General features: G+C 37.8%; 2 protein-coding genes across 6 annotated transcripts in view; one reads left to right on the forward strand and one right to left on the reverse strand.

Moving 5' to 3' along the window:
• STAP1 (signal transducing adaptor family member 1) overlaps positions 1-9334 on the forward strand; it is a 57172-nt gene extending 47838 nt beyond the window's left edge. Inside the window, exons 8-9 of one of the 2 annotated variants that reach the window (XM_077137010.1) lie at positions 6549-6599; positions 8803-9334. In XM_077137010.1, the coding sequence (XP_076993125.1) occupies positions 6549-6599; positions 8803-8864 (113 nt within the window). In that variant the 3' untranslated portion in view covers positions 8865-9334. The remainder of the gene's footprint in view (positions 1-6548; positions 6600-8802) is intronic. The other variant, XM_077137009.1, reaches the window with a different exon arrangement.
• Positions 1-17081, reverse strand: part of UBA6 (ubiquitin like modifier activating enzyme 6) — a 127307-nt gene that overhangs the window by 17530 nt on the left and 92696 nt on the right. Inside the window, exons 33-35 of one of the 4 annotated variants that reach the window (XR_013165897.1) lie at positions 12534-12636; positions 7761-8028; positions 6788-6909 (exon numbers count right to left, since the gene is read on the reverse strand). Coding sequence is in view for 3 of the 4 variants with exons in the window: in XM_077137005.1 (XP_076993120.1) it covers positions 7981-8028; positions 12534-12636 (151 nt within the window). In the remaining variant the exon portion in view is untranslated. Of the gene's footprint in view, positions 1-6787; positions 6910-7744; positions 8029-8662; positions 12637-17081 lie in introns of those variants that run through there. The other 3 variants (XM_077137005.1, XM_077137007.1, XM_077137006.1) reach the window with 3 other exon arrangements.

Below are 17081 nucleotides of genomic sequence, written 5' to 3' on the forward strand. Positions count from 1 at the left end.
TGTAACCTGCTACTTTGCTGTACTCATTTATTAGCTCTAGTAGTTTTGTTATGGATTTTTCCGGGTTTTCGATCTATGGTATCATATCGTCTGCAAACAGTGATAGTTTTACTTCTTCCTTTCCAATTTTGATGCCTTGTATTTCTTTTTCTTGTCTAATTGCTCTGGCTAGAACCTCCAACACGATGTTGAATAATAGTGGTGATAATGGACGTCCTTGTCTTGTTCCTGATCTTAGGGGGAAAGTTTTCAATTTTTCCCCATTGAGGATGATATTAGCTGTGGGTTTTTCATATATTCCCTCTATCATTTTAAGGAAGTTCCCTTGTATTCATATCTTTTGAAGTGTTTTCAACAGGAAAGGATGTTGAATCTTGTCAAATGCCTTCTCTGCATCAATTGAGATGATCATGTGATTTTTCTGCTTTGATTTGTTGATATGGTGCATTACATTAATTGATTTTCTGATGTTGAACCATCCTTGCATACCTGGGATGAATCCTACTTGGTCATGATGTATAATTCTTTTAATGTGTTGTTGGATTCGATTTACTAGAATTTTGTTGAGGATTTTTGCATCTATATTCATTAGAGAGATTGGTCTGTAGTTTTCTTTTTTTGTAATATCTTTGCCTGGTTTTGGTATGAGGGTGATGTTGGCTTCATAGAATGAATTAGGTAGCTTTCCCTCCACTTCGATTTTTTTGAAGAGTTTGAGGAGAGTTGGCACTAATTCTTTCTGGAATGTTTGATAGAATTCACATGTGAAGCTGTCTGGTCCTGGACTTTTCTTTTTAGGAAGCTTTTGAATGACTGATTCAATTTCTTTACTTGTGATTGGTTTGTTGAGGTCATCTATTTCTTCTTGAGTCAAAGTTGGTTGTTCATGCCTTTCCAGGAACCCATCCATTTCATCTAAATTGTTGTATTTATTAGCGTAAAGTTGTTCATAGTATCCTGTTATTGCCTCCTTTATTTCTGTGAGGTCAGTGGTTATGGCTCCTCTTCCATTTCTGATCTTATTTATTTGCATCCTCTCTCTTCTTCTTTTTGTCAATCTTGCTAAGGGCCCATCAATCTTATTGATTTTCTCATAGAACCAACTTCTGGTCTTATTGATTTTCTCTATTGTTTTCAATTTCATTTATTTCTGCTCTAATCTTTGTTATTTCTTTCCTTTTGCTTGCTTTGGGGTTAGTTTGCTGTTCTTTCTCCAGTTCTTCCAAGTGGACAGTTAATTCCTGCATTTTTGCCTTTTCTTCTTTTCTGATATAGGCATTTAGGGCAATAAATTTCCCTCTTAGCACTGCCTTTGCTGCGTCCCATAGGTTTTGATATATTGTGTTTTCGTTTTCATTCGCTTCGAGGTATTTACTAATTTCTCTTGCAATTTCTTCTTTGACCCACTCGTTGTTTAAGAGTACGTTGTTGAGCCTCCACGTATTTGTGAATTTTCTGGCATTCCGCCTATTATTGATTTCCAACTTCATTCCTTTATGATCTGAGAAAGTGTTGCATATGATTTCAATCTTTTTAAATTTGTTAAGACTTGCTTTGACCCAGCATATGGTCTATCTTTGAGAATGATCCATGAGCACTTGAGAAAAAGGTGTATCCTGCTGTTGTGGGATGTAATGTCCTATAAATGTCTGTTAAGTCTAGCTCATTTATAGTAATATTCAGATTCTCTATTTCTTTATTGATCCTCTGTCTAGATGTTCTGTCCATTGATGAGAGTGGTGAATTGAAGTCTCCAACTATTATGGTACATGTGTCTATTTCCCTTTTCAGTGTTTGCAGTGTATTCCTCACGCATTTTGGGGCATTCTGGTTCAGTGCATAAATATTTATGATTGTTATGTCTTCTTGTTTAATTGTTCCTTTTATTAGTAGATAGTGTCCTTCTTTGTCTCTTTTAACTGTTTTACATTTGAAGTCTAATTTGTTGGATATTAGTATAGCTACTCCTGCTCTTTTCTGGTTGTTATTTGCATGAAATATCTTTTCCCAACCTTTCACTTTCAACCTATGTTTATCTTTGGTTCAAAGATGTGTTTCCTGTAGACAGCATATAGAAGGATCCTGTTTTTTTAATCCATTCTGCCAGTCTATGTCTTTTGATTGGGGAATTCAGTCCTTTAACATTTAGTGTTATTACTGTTTGGATAATATTTTCCTCTACCATTTTGCCTTTTGTATTATATATATCATATCTGATTTTCCTTCTTTCTACACTCTTCTCCATACCTCTCTCTTCTGTCTTTTCGTATCTGACTCTAGTGCTCCCTTTAGTATTTCTTGCAGAGCTGGTCTCTTGGTCACAAATTCTCTCAGTGACTTTTTGTCTGAGAATGTTTTAATTTCTCCCTCATTTTTGAAGGACAATTTTGCTGGATATAGAAGTCTTGGTTGGCAGTTTTTCTCTTTTAGTAATTTAAATTTATCATCCCACTGTCTTCTAGCTTCCATGGTTTCTGCTGAGAAATCTACACATACTCTTATTGGGTTTCCCTTGTATGTGATGGATTGTTTTTCTCTTGCTGCTTTCAAGATCCTCTCTTTCTCTTTGACCTCTGACATTCTAACTAGTAAGTGTCTTGGAGAACACCTATTTGGGTCTGTTCTCTTTGGGGTGGGCTGCACTTCTTGGATCTGTAATTTTAGGTCTTTCGTAAGAGTTGGGAAGTTTTCACTGATAATTTCTTCCATTAGTTTTTCTCCTCCTTTTCCCTTCTCTTCTCCTTCTGGGACACCCACAACATGTATATTTGTGCGCTTCATATTGTCATTCGGTTCCCTGATCCCCTGTTCAAATTTTTCCATTCTTTTCCGGATAGTTTCTGTTTCTTTTTGGAATTCAGATGTTCCATCCTCCAATTCACTAATTCTAGCTTCTTTCTCTTTAAATCTACCATTGTAGGTATCCATTGTTTTTTTCCATCTTTTCTACTTTGTCCTTCACTCCCATAAGTTCTGTGATTTGTTTTTTCAGTTTTTCTATTTCTTCTTTTTGTTCAGCCCATGTCTTCTTCATGTCCTCCCTCAATTTATCGATTTGGTTTTTGAAGAGGTTTTCCACTTCTGTTCATATATTCAGCATTAGTTGTCTCAGCTCCTGTATCTCATTTGAACTATTGGTTTGTTCCTTTGACTGGGCCATATCTTCAATTTTCTGAGTGTGATCCGTTATCTTCTGCTGGTGTCTGGGCATTTAATCAGATTTCCCTGGGTGTGAGACCCAGTAGGTTGAAAGATTTTTCTGTGAAATCTCTGGGCTCTGTTTTTCTTATCCTGCCCAGTAGGTGGCGCTCGTGGCACACGTTTGTCTGCGGGTCCCACCATTAAAAGATGCTGTGGCTCCTTTAACTTTGGAAAACTCTTGCTGTGGGGGGGGGGGGGACGCCAGTGGAAGCGTCTTGGGGGAGTGCCAATCCACATCTCCCAGCCGGCCTGGGGATCCGCGCGTGGGGAGGGTTGCCGGCCTCCGTGGCTTGGGGGAGCGCCTGTCCAAATTTCCCAGCCAGCCCGGGGCGCCAAGCGTGGTGGGGGGGCGCCAGCCTCCACGGCTTGGGGGAGCGCCTGTCCAAATTTCCCAGCCAGCCCGGGGCGCCAAGCGTGGCGGGGGGCACCAGCCGCCGCGGCTTGGGGGAGTGCCTATCCACTGTTCCCAGCCGGACCGGGGAGCCACGTGTTTGGAAGGGACCCCGGTCGCCGCGGCTTGGGGATCTCCGATCCAATTCTCCCAGTTGGTCCGGGGGGCCGCGCGTGGTGGAGGGGCGCCAGCCGCCGCGGCTTGAGGGGACCGCCTGTCCAATTCTCCCAGCCGGCCCGGGAAGGAGGGAGGGAGGGACTCCGGCCGCCTGCCGCCCCAGCCCGGGGAAGCCCATGCCCCTTGGCGATCTCACCGGAGCGGGTTCTCCCAGCCAGTCAGCCGTTCCAGAATGGGGTACGCTGTCTTGTTGGTCTCTGTCGTGGCTCCAGGAGCTGTTCTGTATCGTTTCTACTTCCCTAGTAGCTGATCTGGAGGAGGAACTAAGACCCACGTGTCTTACTAAGCCGCCATCTTCTCCGGAAGTCCCCTCAAACTAAATTTATTTTAACATTTGTTCCCCCTATTATTTATTTTTATTCCATATGTTCTACTCGTCTGTTGACAAGGTAGATAAAAAGAGCATCAGACACAAGGTTTTCACAATCACACAGTCACATTGCGAAATCTGTATCATTATACAATCATCTTCAAGAAACATGGCTACTGGAACATAGCTCTACATTTTCAGGCAGTTCCCTCCCAGCTAAAGTATTCTTGACTGACAATTTTTCTTTTCTGGTACCTTAAATATAACATAACACTGCCTTCCTGCCTCCATGTTTTTTTTTTTAAATGAAAAATCAGAACTTAGTCTTATGTCTCTTGCATGTGATGGATCACTTCTCTCTTGCTGCTTTCAGAATTTCCACTTTATTTTTGGCATTTGACATTCTGTTTAGTATGTATCTTGGAGTAGGTCTGTTTGGATTTATTCTGTTTAGAGTATGTTGCATTTCTTGGACATGTGTATTTATGTCTTTCATAAGACTTGGGAAAATTTTGGCCATTATTTCTTCAAATAGTCTCTGCCTTTTTCCTTCTTTTTTGGAACACCAATGATGTGTGTTTGTGTGGTTCATGCTGTCATTCAATTCCAAGACCCTGTTCAAATTTCTCCATTCTTTTCTCTTTCTGTTCTTTTGTCTGTAGAATTTCAGATGCCCCATCTTCTAGTTTGCTGATACTTTCTTCTGCCTGTTCAAATCTGTGGTTATTTGCGTCTAGTGTATTTTTAATCCTATTGTGTCTTTCATTCCCATTAGTTATTTTCTGTTTGTGTGCTTTCAAATTCTTAATGCTCACCCCAAGTCTTCTCAATATTATCTCTTTACCCATATTTTCCTTCATCTCTGAATTGATTTAGATTTGTTTGAAAATCTTTGATTAGTTGTTTCACATTTTGTGTCTCCTTCAACTTTTAAAATTTGTCCCCTTGATCAGGCCATATCTTCCTCTTTCTTACTATGGCTTGTGACATTTTTTGCTGTCTAAGCATCTTAGTATCTTGATGTGCTTACTGCTTTTTGTCTCATGGGCGGGCTCCAGGAATTGAACCTGGGTCACTGGCATGGCAGGCGAGAATTCTGCTACTGAGCCACGGTTGCACTGCCTTTGATGTGTTGACTCTTATAGTCATTTTCTCTCTCTTGCCTAGGATTTTAATGTTGATTGGCTTTGTGTTAAGGCTCTTCTTTGACACTTGGTTCAACTTATTCTACATCTTTAGAATTGCCTGGGTTTTAATTGATTACAACAGGGCCAGGGACCCATGAAGGGGGTGCAGAATGTTTTCAGAGAAAGATGCCAATTCTTATGTTTTATCACCTTTCCAAAGCTGCACTATCTTGGCCTACCCATAAGACCAGTCTTTGGGAAACCTTTCGCTGCAGCCCTAATTAACAGAGTAGATTTTTTTCTGTTTCAACACAGCCCTCCACCAGGCTGTGTTGAAACAATGGCCACGGGGGATCCCTGCTCTGTGCAGCCTAGAACCATGACTCAGAGCCAGAACCCAGCAGTTCAAACTCTGATCAGAAGCCATATGCAACACTTAACTGTGCCCCCCACCCTGTTCTTGGGGAGGAAGAATTAAATGTCCCTCTCTGTTCAGGGGAGTGAGCCATGGACCATATCCAAGGCAAGGCTCATGGGTGAGGGATAGGCATTGGCCTGCTGCTAGAGCAATTTTCTGTTTTTGCTGCAGTTTCTCAGTCTCTGATCCCACTCTCCTGGATGCTATATACTGCTCCCCTGGTCACCAGAGCCCCAGAACTGTTGATTTAAACAGTTTCTGCCTGTCCACTCATGCTTTTTTAGGAGTGTGTCCTGTAGCTCCTTACTCCACCTTCCCCAGAAGCTCTCTGGGAATATTTTCATTTCAGTTATTGCAGTCTTCAACTCCAATAGTTCTGTTCAGTTTGCTTTAAATTTCTCTATTGAGATTTTCATATTGCTCATTGATTTCTTGATATCCTTTACTTCTTTCCCTGTATTTCCCTTCATGTCCTTGAACATATTGAAGATCACTCTTTCATTATCTTTGTCTGGTGTTTCTACAATCTGGTATTCTTTTTTGATGTTTTCTGGATTTTTATTGTCTTCCTCTAAATGAGTGATCATTTCCTATTTCTTTGTCTTGTAATCTTTTGTTGCATACTATGTATTTTAAAAAGCTAATTCTGAGAATTTAATCCCTGAGATGTGTTTTTTGACAGATTTTTTCAGTGCCAAGAATCAGAAAAACCAACCAACCAAAAAAAAAAAAACACCTTTCACAGTCTTCACAAACTGGCTTTGCATTGGCAGGTGCTCTCCTTCAGAGTTCAGCCCTCCTATTAAGGCCAGCCCAAGGCAAATTCAAAGTACAGGGCCCTCACTGCCTTTTAGGGCCTGTGCTTGATAGTGGCCTTAGAAGTTCCCCTGCTTACCGGAATTTGAATGCCTCTGTACTCTCTAGGAAATGGACCTTCTCGCTTTCCCAAGTCCTCCACCACAGGACCTAAAGCAGGTAAGCCTTTTCCCTGGGCCACCAGATTCAACTGTTTATTATTTGCTAATGCTGTTTTGACTTGACAATGCTGCCAGAATGCAATATAACAGAAATGGGTTGTTTTTATAAAGAGAATTTATTAAGTTACAAGTTTACAGTTCTTAGGACTTAAAAATGTCCAAACTAAGGCCTCCAGAGAAAGATACCTTGACTCAAGAAAGGGCCAATGACATTCGGGATTTCTCTGTCAGCTGTGAAGGCACATGGAGATATCTGCTACCTTTCTTTTCTGGCTTCTTCAAATGGCTTCCCTTGGGGCATTTTCTTTCTGCAACTCCAAATTTCTCTGAGTCAGCTATGTAGCTTTGTCCAAATGGTTCCCTCTTAAAGAAGCCCAATATGAGACCCAACTTGAGTGGGTGGAGACACATCCCTATTGAAACCACCTATTCAAAAGGATCCACCCACAACTGGGTCGGTCATATCTCCATGGAAACAAGTTGATCAAAAAGATCCCACCCAACAATATTGAATGAAGAATTAAAAAACATGGCTATTCTGGGGCACACCACAGTTTCAAACTGACACACCAATATTCACTAAGTTGCTTTTGCCTGGAGTACAAATTTAGGAGGCGGGGTAAGCAGGAGTGGAGTTTTCAAGTTGGAACAAGGGCAGGGACCTACAAAGGTAGTGCCAGCTGGCTCCACACTGCCTTGAGGAAGGGAGGAGAACACAGCCAGTAAGGGTCCTAGGAACTTCTTCCATGGCTCTTTGAGGCTGTTTTCTTGATTAGGTACTTGCCTCCCAGTTAATACAGCTATTAATTGCTTTCTGGAGTTTTAAGGAAGGGTACTGTCTCTGAAAACTCCCATGCCTCTTTTGCCTAAGGTACACTGGAACTAGGGCCATTCTTAGAGCTGGCTCTTAGTTATCTGAAGTAGCTGATCAAACACAGTGATCAGTGATCAGATTGGACACACCTGGATCTTGGGGCACTCGCTCTTTATATCCTAGTCTGGTTATCAGCAAGCTGTACCAAGGGCCAGGGCAAGTACCTCCAGCTGCAATGCTGGGGGACAGGTGAAGGTAGCCACTGACTGGATAGCACAGTTCATCAGTATTTACAATTTACTAGCCTATTCCTCCCACTTTTCCGTAGATGCTGCAGTGTTCTACCTGACTGAAGTTTCAAAATAGTTGATTGATGAGGTCCTAATGGTTGTTCTTGTGAAGGGTTTGATCCCTGGAGCTCCCCTCTCCAACATATTCCCCAAATTATCTTTCCTCCTTTCTTCTTAAGACCACATGGTGCCTTCTTCTGATTCCTCTGATCAGCAAGATGAGTTTTCTCTTCACTTTCTAGGTGTCCTTGCTGCTCCTGCCACAGGGTATTTCCTTAACTGAGGTCACCATCAGGGTGGGGGCAGGAAAACAAATAACAAACCTAAAAACAGTTCATATACAACGTCAATGCTGTTAGAAACAATCTGTATGCTATTTTTCTGTTTCTGAAGAGGTCCAATTTGCAGTGTGATGAGGAACAAATTATTTAACTTCCATAATTTCAGATTTCATTATTCTAAGATAAGGATTAGGAAAGACATATGAACAGATGGAATTAGAGGGGCACATGGAGAAATACTTCAAATAATCAGAATGTCTTTTGCAGAGTATGGTATTTTCTTTCAAAAACTAGAAGGATGATGGAAGAGTAAATTGGAAATGGGAACTGTAAAGCACTTCAAATTTGAGTCCTGGAGAAAGTGGAGTGTTTATGGTGAAATATTGTCTAAAAGGAAATATGATGTTCTTTGATCCTTGTAACCCCATGTCAGCATTCAGCTTTTTCTCTGACACTGGAAGATGAGGACAATGATGGGGCCACAGTGGTCACAGATCTTTCCTCAACTTATCTTTCCCTGCTTCAGAAAAACACATTTTAAACTAAACACCACCTTAAAATATTTACAGGTAGGTAAATGATGTCCATCCACCCAAGAAGACAATGAATGCATCCCAGAGAAAAAGTTACTGCTAACTAATTTAGAGGTTAAAAATAAAATTATAAAGCATTTCAACATTCAACATTAACTTTTATTAAACACCTCCTATGCCCCAAACACAAGTGGAAAAACTAATTCATTTGGAAAAGAAAGAACATCCCTGTTCCTCAATATTGGTTCTTTATTTAATCAAGTTTTCCATCCATAATTTCTAGGCCAAGAACCTAACACAGAAGGGAGAAGAGAGAGATTGAAGAAAAAACCACACATCACATGAAATGAGAAAACTACCTTTATGTATCTTGGTAACTGGTATTTTCTTCTGATCATGCCTACCAAAAGTAACTCACTTGGATACCAGAATTAAACATTGTAGTCTATAATTTTATCAGTTTATCAGATGAAACAAAATTACAGGGAAACCATAGGATATGGCTGTGTAGAATAACTGGTAGATAAAAACTGAAAATATGTTCCTTTCGAAATGGGGCTTTTTTTTTTTCTGGAAATTTATTTCCTCTACACAATTTCTATAGCAAATTCTCTAGTTCTCCCAAAAAGTCTCACTAGCTTTTGCTGAAATCTTATTTGACCAATTTATCAAACAGAAGAGTCATTCTAATTATTTATATAGAAGCCACAGGCATGAAATGTACTAGAAGCCCTTTTCCATCAAAAACATGTCATATTTTTGTTGCAGAAAATAAATGAGCTTTGTTCACCCTCTGATTTCTTTGTTTTTCTGGGATGTTACCTTTTTGCTAGCTCAAAATCAACCCATACCCGCTGTAAACAGTATTCTAAAAGGATGGTTAAAGGAACATAATCACTGCATCTCACAGGTACAGAATGAACCTGATTATAATCACTCAGAGATCTTTAAACACACTGGTCTCTCTGTTCCAGATGAGATCTACTGAATCAAAATCTCAGGGATACATTTTCATAGAATTTTTTCTCTAAAAAAAAAAAACAGGCCTCCAAATTGATTTTGATGGCTATCCAATTTGGGAATTGGTTATGCAATCAACTGAGAATCCACTCAATGTTTTTTTGTCTTCCTTTGTACTAACTGTAAAATAGTTGCTTTTTTATGCCTTGTCAATGGTATCACCAGGGAGTACCATACAGATAAAGAATGAAAACAAAGATAAACACTATTTCCAAGTTCTACCTTTAGTACAATTTTTTTTTTTTGTATGCTGTATGGCAGGGGTCACATTTAATTCTTTTTCCATGTGAGTATCCCCCTATTGCAGCACCATTTGTTGAATTTTTATTTGTTTTTTGTTTGTGAAGTGCAGGAGTCGGGAATTAAACCTGGGTCTCCCACATGGCAGGTGAGAATTCTACTTTAGAACAATTTTTGAGGAGCTTACAAGTAACATAATTGCTTTGAACCCAACACCAACCAGCAGTCTGGGGTTTACCAAATCTTTAGGTTTTTCCTGGTCATTGCCATTTACCCTCAGCTGTTTTAACAGTATTTCCAGGAGGTCAAAAGCACTTTGAAGTAATATTCTATTACCACCCAATGAGAGTTGTATCTCCAGACTGCAAAATTTGAAAATTAAGAACACTAAACATTACTGACAAAATGAGCACCGGAATAGGAATTTTGAGCCAACTATTGATCAGGATTAACAAAGATACTGTTCATTTTCTTAATTTATTTTTAACAAGTAAAAAAATTACTCATTGGTACATACAAAATCAAATCATTAATTTTTGCATCTGTTATTTCAATCACCAACAGTATATCACAGTACAGAAATAAAACAATAAGAAAATTTGTCATTAAATTCATTCAGCCTTGCTTTCTGGCTAACAGAACTATATACAAGAAATAATAGAAATAACAATTGTATGCAGAACAAAAAGTCAATGACAAAATGGTAGCAGACTTTAAAGACAAAGTGGTATTAATGTTAATTTTGTTTATATATATTGAGAGTATGGTTCTAAATTTACTTCTAAAGGGATCTGGAGACCAAGTTCAAATTTAAGCAAGCTATCAGATCATCTTTGAGAACTGATGACTAGCTTCCTGGAAAATATCAGTTGCTGCCAAAAAGCAAGTATGAAGGGGAAAAAGCCTTCTTACACAAAGGACTTTTTATTATTTCTAGCTTCTAAAGTTTCAAGTCATAGCACTTTGATCTTCCTGGATTCGATTTTAAGTAAAATTAATTTTAGCATTATACTTGAAATAGGCACAAAGGGAGTGTAGGAAATGGTGAACGAAAATTAACCTCTTATTTCAAAGGTAGCTGTTTCTTATAAACTTATTCTGTCTACTTCTCTCCATGTCTCAGGATACAAATTATTCTTTATACAAATTTACCCCACCCCAAATATATTTCCGCAAATGGATGTTTTGATACTTTTACAAAAGAATGAAACATTCCAGCTGGCTGACAAAGTAATTTAAGCTATTTGTAAATGGAATTAAAGGAAAGTAAATATAGAGCCTAAAAGATACCAAATTGGAATAATATGGATGGGAATCTCCTTTTTAATTTATTAAAGTACCTAAAAATGATCTGAATAGAAGGGTAGAAGAAAAGCAGAGAGGGACATAAATTCCTGAAGTTGTAAAATATATAATTGTTTTAGAATGCATGAATGCATGATAGCATTAGAAATAAAAGAATCATTTGCTATTTTCACTGAGTTTACAGAGGTGAAAATACTTTATATCATTTTAAAGAAAGCACACATATGAACATCTGCAATAGTTCATATTAGAAAACAGCAAGTTTCAAACAATAAAGACCTAAAAAAATAATATTTTTTCTTATACAATTTCTCCCTCTTTGGGAATGGAGAATAAAATATTAAGCTTCCTTTTAAAATAACAATGAATAAATTTTTTTCTATTAGACTGCTGGAAGAAAAGAAAATCAAGACTCAACTAGGGATGACTTTAATTTCTAGTTTTCATATTTTTCTAAGGACACTCTTGTTACAAAACCATTTAGTCTTATCTACTATGGAAATCAGATTTAGCGTTTTAAATAAATAAAATAGCCACCTTAAAAAAAAGACACTGAAGAATCAAATGATTAGCCAATTATCTGTTCACATTAATGGGTTCTTGAAGAAGGTTGCTAGAGTCCATACAATACTGTTAACATTTAGTCCCAGTTAACATCTGTCATCTGACCTACTGCTCATGGGCTTACAACACTAATGCTACCAAAGAAAACCTGATTTTGGGGTGATAGTGACATACAGCAAACTGTTAAATTAACAGAGCTAAAAGGTGAGTAAATTTTTTTTTTGGTATGGGCAGGCTCCAGGAATTGAACCCAGGTTTCTGGCATAGCAGGCGAGAACTCTGCCACTGAGCCACCACTGCCCGCCCTAACCGCAGTTTACAATGTCTACTTTTCATCCAGCACGACTACCCCTTTCTCCTCTTCCCACTAGTGTTAATATTCTCAAAACTAATCATCAGAGGTGTAGGGTGCCAAGCACTACTTGTATAGAAAAATAGGTCTTAAATAGTAAACAAAAAGAAATTCACAAAATTGGATTAAACTTTGTGGATAGTTGCCTCTGTATTTCCACTTTCTTGATCCTTATCTCTTCTATCATGGATAAGTATTTTTTCCTTTCTTTCATTCAGAGAGGTAAACACACATATTTGTTGTAAGCATTACAAAATAGCATTCTAGTTTAAACTTGCTTGTGGTTATATCCACATAGGAAGCACTAGACAAGTGTATACTCCACTCCAATCTGTTTTACAATCCTTCAGCACAGTTTCCTACCTACATGCCCCTTAAATTAAGGCTTCTTCAAAGAAAAATCCATTGTGTATTATCAGCTGATTTTTTTAGCTTCTGAACTTAAATGCATTCCTTCCAGAAGCAAATAGTTTTGGAGTAACTCTAAGATATAACTTCTGTTAATCAGTGTCATGGCTGAAGTAGTATCTTACTGGAGGTCCAGGCAAATCTTCATCTCCATCGGTGTCTGGGGCAAATGACACAGTTAGATCCACATACTTCTTATCAGTAGAAGGTTTCACAAGTTTATGCATTCTACAGGAAAATAAGCAAGGAATGAATAATTTAGTGAATTCTGTAAAATGAAGGAGGGATTTCCTGAGTAATGTTGTCCAGAGAACCTGGACCTGTTTCTAGACTCTAAATTTATATGTAAATATATACATATATTAAAACAAAACAAAACAAATATATAATAATCTACCTGCATTCATATTCATTTTTCTTTACTAAAAGCCCTAAACTCAAGACACTCATTTAACTAAAAGTGAATCAATTTGGATCATACTGGTACCAATAAGCAATAGAGACCACTTATCAAAAGACAAAAAGCAAAAAACAGAAACAAAACATAATGTAATATAAACAATGCTTTCAAAACACTAATTTACCTCCTGGACTGCCTATAAAGTTTGGAAACATCACTATGCAAGCTAACAACACCGCACTAAAATATATTAAGTTTTACCTTCCCCATTTGTTCCATGTTTAACCTTACCTATTCTACTGAAAAATCACTTTCTTTGCTATAGTCACTGCTTCTGTCTTAAAGCAAGCGCCACCTATATATATCCTAGATTACTGCACTAGCGTCTAGCCAGCTGTCTATCTCCAGTTTTCTCACCTCCAATCTATACTACCACCAGAATTCTTTTAAAATGTAAATTTGAAGTCATAATTCTAACTAATAATGCTATATATATACTGTATACTTACCTAATGCCATTCTGAAATATATAGTCTCATTTAATCTTCAATAAGAACTCTTTTCATTTTAGAAAGATATTTTGTCCCATATATAACTTTCAATCTTTCCATTCATTCTCATCACTTCAATCTCAAGCTATTTAAAATACCTGATTTCCCCAAACAGATCACGTAAGTTCTTTTTAAGCTGCATGCCTGTGCACAAGCTACTGCTTCTGCCTATCTCCAGAACACCGCCACTGAAGTTCACCCTGAGCTGGAAGTTTGAGTTAGCATTGCCTATAATATTCTATAAAAACCTTTACTATAATAATCATTCAGTAAAATTTAATGCTCAGTTAACAGCTCAATTTCTTTAATATACTGTAAACTCTTTGAGGGCAAGGGCTATATGATGAAGATGTATGATAACAAACTAATTAAAAAAAGTTACATTTACAAAATATTTCCTTACATGCTGTTACACTGCTAGCTCTTAGCACTGCATCCAAGCCTGTACTATTATTTTAGTGCTCAAAAGCTATGGGTACAATTATCTCTATTTATGGATAGGAAACAAAAATGGGTTCAGTATGCCAGTTAAGGTGACAAAGCAAGTAAGTAGCTGAACGAGGATGTGACTCTATTATGCTCATGCTCTTAACCACAGCCCCTGCTGACTAGCCTAAAGTGTGCAGCTATTAAATTGATACTCAAACAAATATGTGCTGAATGAACAGTTGAAGAAAATGAGAAATAACTTTCACAAAATATATGCTAGGTTTCAAATACTGGCCAACTCTCTAAAACATTTTTTTGTGATTTATTTGAAACAAAATTTAATTCCAACCATCAACACACTTAAGGACTATACATTCCAATCTCATCTGGGTATCATGCAATTCATAGTTTAAACAAAAGATACTTAGGGATCCTAATGAAAAAGTTAATACCTTAGCTAATGTAATAGTAATTTTATTTCTTTAAGTGTAGGTAATTAAAAATGAATAATTAAGAAGTGACTAACCATGTTAATTGATAATCATAATTAAAGGGACTCCCTCATGCAAAAATTCATTCACTCAAGACAAATGTTTGTTGAATGCCTACTATGTGCCAGGCATTAGTTTAACTGTTTGACATATATCAGTGACCTAAACAGATGAAGTGGGGGGAAGGGTTTAGTTAGATAATAAACAATAATTTATAATAGGTAAATATAATAGGTAATTTATAATAGGTAATTATAAGATAGTGATAAGTGCTACGAAAAGAGAAGTAGTATAAGGAGGCCAGTTGGAATATTGTGAGTGAAAGGTAAAGAGGAGGAAAGGAACTGTGAGGGGTAACTGGGAATCAGAATATTTAGGGTTTTTTGCAGACCATTTTAAGCATTTTGGTTTTACTCTAAAAATGTTGCACCATTATAGGATTTTGAGCAGAAGGACATGATATAATTGATATTTTAGAATAATCACTATGCTGTGTTGAGATTATGATTCTAACAGGCAAAGGCTAAACAGGGAGACCTATGAAGAGTCTATTGCAATAATCCAGATAAGATACGATGGTAGCTCAGACCAGGGACTCAGCAGTTGAGGTGGTGAGAAGTGGTCTGATTGTGGATCTACTTTGATGATGGACAAAACGTAATTTTCAAATGTATTGAAAGGACTGAAAGAAAGAAGTCAATGGTGATGCCAAAACTTCTGGTTTGAACAACTGTGAATATCATGCCGCTGTTAACCAAGATGGGAAAGAGTGCCAGTGAAGCAAGTCTTGGGGAAAACTGCAAGTTTAATTTTGGAATTACAGAGATATGTATTAGTTATTTATGCCAGTGATCAATTCATTGTCTTTCTTTTCAAAAACTAACCTGCTTTGTAATACTGGAGTTAGATCCTGTAAACTTCTTTGCCAGCTGGCAATGTTAGGCTTTGTCAACAGAGGACACTGGAGTGACACTGCAAGATGAAGGGGCTAGAAAGACACTTCCCTTCTCAGTTTTAACCATTTTTATCATTCAGGTGCAGATGCCCAGGAGCCCACTAGACCAGCTCCAGTTACACCCTCAGGCTACTTCTATACCCTTCTTAGGCTTCTTCCAGAAGACTGCACAGCAGCTCTGATTATACCGTTGAGCAACTATAATTTCACCCAGTAGGCCATTTCTATAAACTAGTTCCAACCTGCCAAGCCACTATGGTAAAAATGTGTGGCTCTGTCCCACACATTCTGGCAAGTTTCTTCACCATTGTCCAGCTGAATGTTCCTGTGGAAGCCACATTCTCTGAAGACATTTTTGGTTGGCACAACTGGGTACGGGTTTGCTACTGACATCTAGTAGAAAGAGAGACCAGGAATATTGCTAAACTACAAAGCTACCGCCTTCCATTCCCCATAATAAAGAATTACGCAGCTCAAAATGTCAATGGTATTGAGGCAGAGAAACCCTGTCCTAGATGTAGTTGGTTTTTTTGGACTTACTACCTTTGGAACCCTAGTTCTTTTTTACCTTTCTTAGGAGTTAAAACACCTTCTATTATGCAACAATTCTTAATGTTAAATTTTCCTGGTTCAAATAACTGGTATGGTATGGTTTCTATCTCCTCACTGGACCCCAGCTGATACAGTCTCTAAGTGAAAATATATACAAGGCAACTAGATAAATTAATCTGAAATTTGAGAGACAGGTCGAAATAGAAGATACTACATTTAGAAATTTTCAACATATAAATAAATGATATCTGAGTCTTGGGCCTGGATGAAATCTCCAAAGTAATGGTTACAGATAGAGAGGAGGTAGCACAACATAAAGTGGTTGGGAAAGGAAGAATTGGCAAAGAAAATGAGAAAGGGAGATGGGTGGAAAACCAAGAGTATGAATGCTAGAAGCCAAGAGACAAAGTTTTATGAAAGAGGCAATGATCAACTATGTCAAATGCGGCTGATAAATGAAATAAATTGAGAACTGAGAATCACTATTGTATTCAGCAATATTGAAGATCACTGCTTACTTGAAAGGAATAGTTTCAGTAGTGAGTAAGGGCAAAAGCCAAAGTACTATGGGTTTAAGAGAGAATGGTAGAGGCAGGTACAGAGAATTCTTCTGAGGTGTTTTGCAATCAAGGGGAGCAAAGACATGGGGTGGAGACTGGTAGGAAATAAAGGAAGTGGGTCAAAACAAGAGTTTTTTGAAGAAGGGATAAAACACTTTGTTTTTTGTAATGGGGGGGGTGACCCAGTATAGAGTGAAAAACTAATGTAGGGGAAGAAGAGGAGAGAATTGTCAGAGCACGTACTCTTCACTAGGCAAGAAGGAATGGTCTCTAATATATGACTATTCTTTGGAAAATGCCTTTGGAGGGATACAATAAAGCTTTAGGTAGGTAGGTAAGATAGATGTACACAGTCCCTTTGTTGAAGAGAGGGAAAGAGATGTTCATTATTAACTTGAAAAAAATTCCTTAAAATCTGGGTGATGCGATAGTGGCTCAGTGGCAGAATTCTTGCCTGCCATACCCAAGACCCCTGTTCAATTCCCCATGCAAAAACAAACAGAAAAAGGTAAAAAAAAAAAAATTCCTTAAAATCCCTTTTGGCTATTTATTCTACCAGGACTATCTACCACCAGTATTTAGGAGTTATTAGGCAAACTTCAAGCACAAGAAAAGGACAAAGAAAAGATTGTCTCCTAGTAGTTAAATCTTATAATCAGCATATGATGAAAAGTTCAAAGCAGAAATATAAAATTCCTTTAAAGGACAATGAATGGCTTTTAATTCTATCAAATG

This window comes from Tamandua tetradactyla, chromosome 19 (genome assembly GCF_023851605.1).
Source record: "Tamandua tetradactyla isolate mTamTet1 chromosome 19, mTamTet1.pri, whole genome shotgun sequence".
NCBI lineage: Eukaryota > Metazoa > Chordata > Mammalia > Pilosa > Myrmecophagidae > Tamandua > Tamandua tetradactyla.